The sequence below is a fragment of the Bos indicus x Bos taurus genome, chromosome 7, assembly GCF_003369695.1.
Source record: "Bos indicus x Bos taurus breed Angus x Brahman F1 hybrid chromosome 7, Bos_hybrid_MaternalHap_v2.0, whole genome shotgun sequence".
NCBI lineage: Eukaryota > Metazoa > Chordata > Mammalia > Artiodactyla > Bovidae > Bos > Bos indicus x Bos taurus.
The window spans coordinates 69,678,094-69,681,255 of NC_040082.1; the positions used below are offsets into that span (position 1 = coordinate 69,678,094).

Here is a 3,162-nt window from a genome sequence, read left to right on the forward strand (position 1 = left end):
ATAAGCTTGTTTTCCTTTTCATTTTTCTATTATTAAGCTCCAGTTTACTTGGATTTCAGAGATGCTTGCACCCTCCTCAATATAGGGGAAAACATTTTATTTTCAGTTATATCTTGCTATATCTGTGCATATATCATGTAAGTCTTCTAATCATTTTAAAGAAAAATGTCCTCTCTGTCACCAAAAACATTCCACTTGAAGACTATTTGGCTACTATAAGCTGTCAGACCCTTTAAAATTTACCCATAAATTCTTTCCTTTCTTACACACATATTAAAATAATTGTGATTTAGCAAATAACAGTATAAACTCATTCTTCCTTCTTCAAGGTGAGGTGCTGCTGCCTAGGTAATGTTGCTTTGCAACCGTATCAGCTTAATATAAAAAATCCAAATAAAATAAAAACACGCAGCCATTAATATTATATTGAGATAAATTTGATTTTACAATCAATTTGATGAAAGTGAGGTTTTTCTCCGTCTAACATTGACTTCTTTTGTTTGACAAGAGATACCATCACACAGTGAAAATCTATCAATCATCTGAGTTGGACGATTAGCATATAAACCCTTTACAAGTGTGGATGCTGTTCTGTTCACATCTGTATTCTCAATGCCTGAATAATTGTTAATAAACAAATGTACCTCATAAAGGAGATAAGACAAATATAAGTTTCATGAGGAGTTAAAAATTGCATGTACCTAGTAACATATATAATGCAAAACATGATTAGTTCATTAAATAAATATCTTCTGCTTAGTAAGGAGGCCATCTTAGAAGCGCACTTGTGGTAGAAAATTAAAATGGGAAGAAGTGGATAGACTAGAGAGATAACTAAAAGGTAAAATCCACAAGACTGTATATAAGTTACAAACAGCAAATGAAATAGGAGACAGAGTTGGGATGATGTATGTTCCATTTTGTGATATTGAGAATAGTAAAAAATAACCAAAAAACCAGAGAGCTTTTGACTTAGCTTTGATGTACTAATTCTGAGGTTGTTTTAATAACCCAGGTGTAGAAGTGAAATACATAATTGAACATGAAAATATAGACAGTAAATACCTATATTGAAGCACAAATCTGGGAGTCACCTTTGTACAGATTTTACTTTAAACTTTGATCCGGTCATAGCATCATTGCCATTCTTAAACATCTACTAGGGAGAGAAACACTAAAAAGTCAGAAAATTGTCAAACAGGAGGAAAGCACAGCAATAATGAGCTTGGTGTATAATGGGATCACAACCTGAGGGGTTCAGGAATCCATGGTGAGCTGAAAGAATAATAGTGTGGATGTTTAGGATTTGTTCTTTCTGACATGAGTAATTGGTCAAAATATTTCAATCCATGCAAGAGAAAAAGTATAATACTCATGTAGTTATGACTAATAAATTAAATTTGTGAATAAACTTTATAAGCAATAAAATACCTAGAATAATCTAACTTTAATTTAAGCTGCTCAATATCATTCATTCCAGCTTATATTTATAGCTGATGTAAAGATTATGCAAATTGTTCAGGTCACCCAGCTGTTCTGTCATGAAATGGGCATTCAAACTCAAGTTTGTCCAACTTAGAATTTCAAGCTCTGTTTAAAATTTTTCTATGGAAACTTACTTATAGGGTTATGAACATAACTGAATTATTTGTTGTCATCATCCATTAAATTACTGTCCTAATAATGCTCTTTTGAATATACTTTGACAATCATGCCTCACTAAATCATAAAGTTTTCCCCATAAATTTTTTCAGTGCTGCTTTGACTTCCTTATTTCTCAGGGTATAAATAAGGGGGTTAAGCATGGGCGTCACCACAGTGTAGAAGAGAGACACAAACTTTCCCTGGTCCTTGGATCTACTCTTGGCTGGCTGGAGATACATGAAGATAATGGTTCCATAGAAGATGATGACAACCATCAGGTGGGAAGAGCAGGTCCTAAATGCTTTACGTCGTCCAATGGCTGACTTTATCTTCAGAACCGCTTGAGCAATGTTCCCATAGGACAGCAAGATGAGTGACAACGGCACCACCAAGAATAAGACACTGGCCACAAAGAGTTCTGCCTGGTTGAAAGTGGTGTCCACACAAGCCAACTTGATGAGCACAGGAACTTCACAGAAGAAATGATCCACTTTGCGATTCCCACAAAAGGGGAGTTGTAGGGTGAGGGTGGACTGTATAAGGGTGGTCGTCACCCCACTGAGCCACGCCATAGAGGCCAGGATGTTACAGAACCGAGGGTGCATGACAAAGGCATAATGTAGAGGACGGCAGACTGCAACATAGCGGTCATAGGACATTACAGCCAGAAGGACACACTCCGTGGATCCCAGGGCAAGGGAGACATAGAGCTGAACCACACAGCCACCATATGTGATAGACTTATTGGAACTCCCCAGGTTGACTAAAAGCTGAGGAGTAATACTGCTGCTACAGCAGAGGTCCAGGAAGGAGAGATGGGAGAGGAAAAAGTACATGGGATTATGGAGTTTAGAATCCAAGAGGGATACGAGGATGATGGTAGAGTTGCCGAGGAGCGTCATGAAGTAAAGAAACAGGATTACCCCAAAGAGAATGAGCTCTAATTGAGGTCGGTCAGAAAAACCTACCAGGATGAACCCAAGGAGTCTGCTGCCATTGGTCCACTGCATTACTCTTGCTTTGACTATTCACTCCAGAGTGATGAAGTCACATTAAACAGAAACTGAAAGAATTTTATAGCAATTCCCTTGGCAATTAAGATCTAGAAAGAAAGAAAGAAAATGAAGTCACTCAGTCCTGTCTGACTCTTTGCGACCCCATGGACTGTAGCCTACCAGGCTCCTCTGTTTATGGGATTTTCCAAGAACACAGGAGTGGGTTGCCATTTCCTTCTCCAGGGGGTCTCCCTGACCCAGGAATCGAACCTGGGTCTCCCACATTGTAGGCAGTCGCTTTTACCGTCTGAGCCACCAGGGAATTAAGATCTAGATATTGAGAAATAAGACTTTGGATATAGGTAAAGAGAAAGGGCAAAAGTAGAGGATACTGGAGTATATCATTGGTTATCTTGTGAAGTGGCATGCCTGATCTGTTGATCACAGGTTTTCCATTTATCTTGAGGATAAAACAAAAGTTTTAAAATGCATCAAGGTTGAAATTTTCAACACCTTTTCAATA

At 38.0% G+C, this 3,162-nt stretch overlaps 1 protein-coding gene across 1 annotated transcript; it reads right to left on the reverse strand.

Moving 5' to 3' along the window:
* Positions 1-1,724: 1,724 nt before the first annotated feature.
* On the reverse strand, positions 1,725-2,654 carry LOC113896608 (olfactory receptor 2G2-like). The gene has a single exon (XM_027548839.1). It carries the CDS (start codon positions 2,652-2,654, stop codon positions 1,725-1,727), a length of 930 nt encoding a protein of 309 aa, XP_027404640.1.
* Between the last annotated feature and the right edge of the window lie 508 nt (positions 2,655-3,162).

What these genes read in the sequence shown, in the direction of transcription:
- LOC113896608 (XM_027548839.1), bottom strand. Translation starts at nt 2,654, where the DNA reads ATGCAGTGGACCAATGGCAGCAGACTCCTTGGGTTCATCCTGGTAGGT.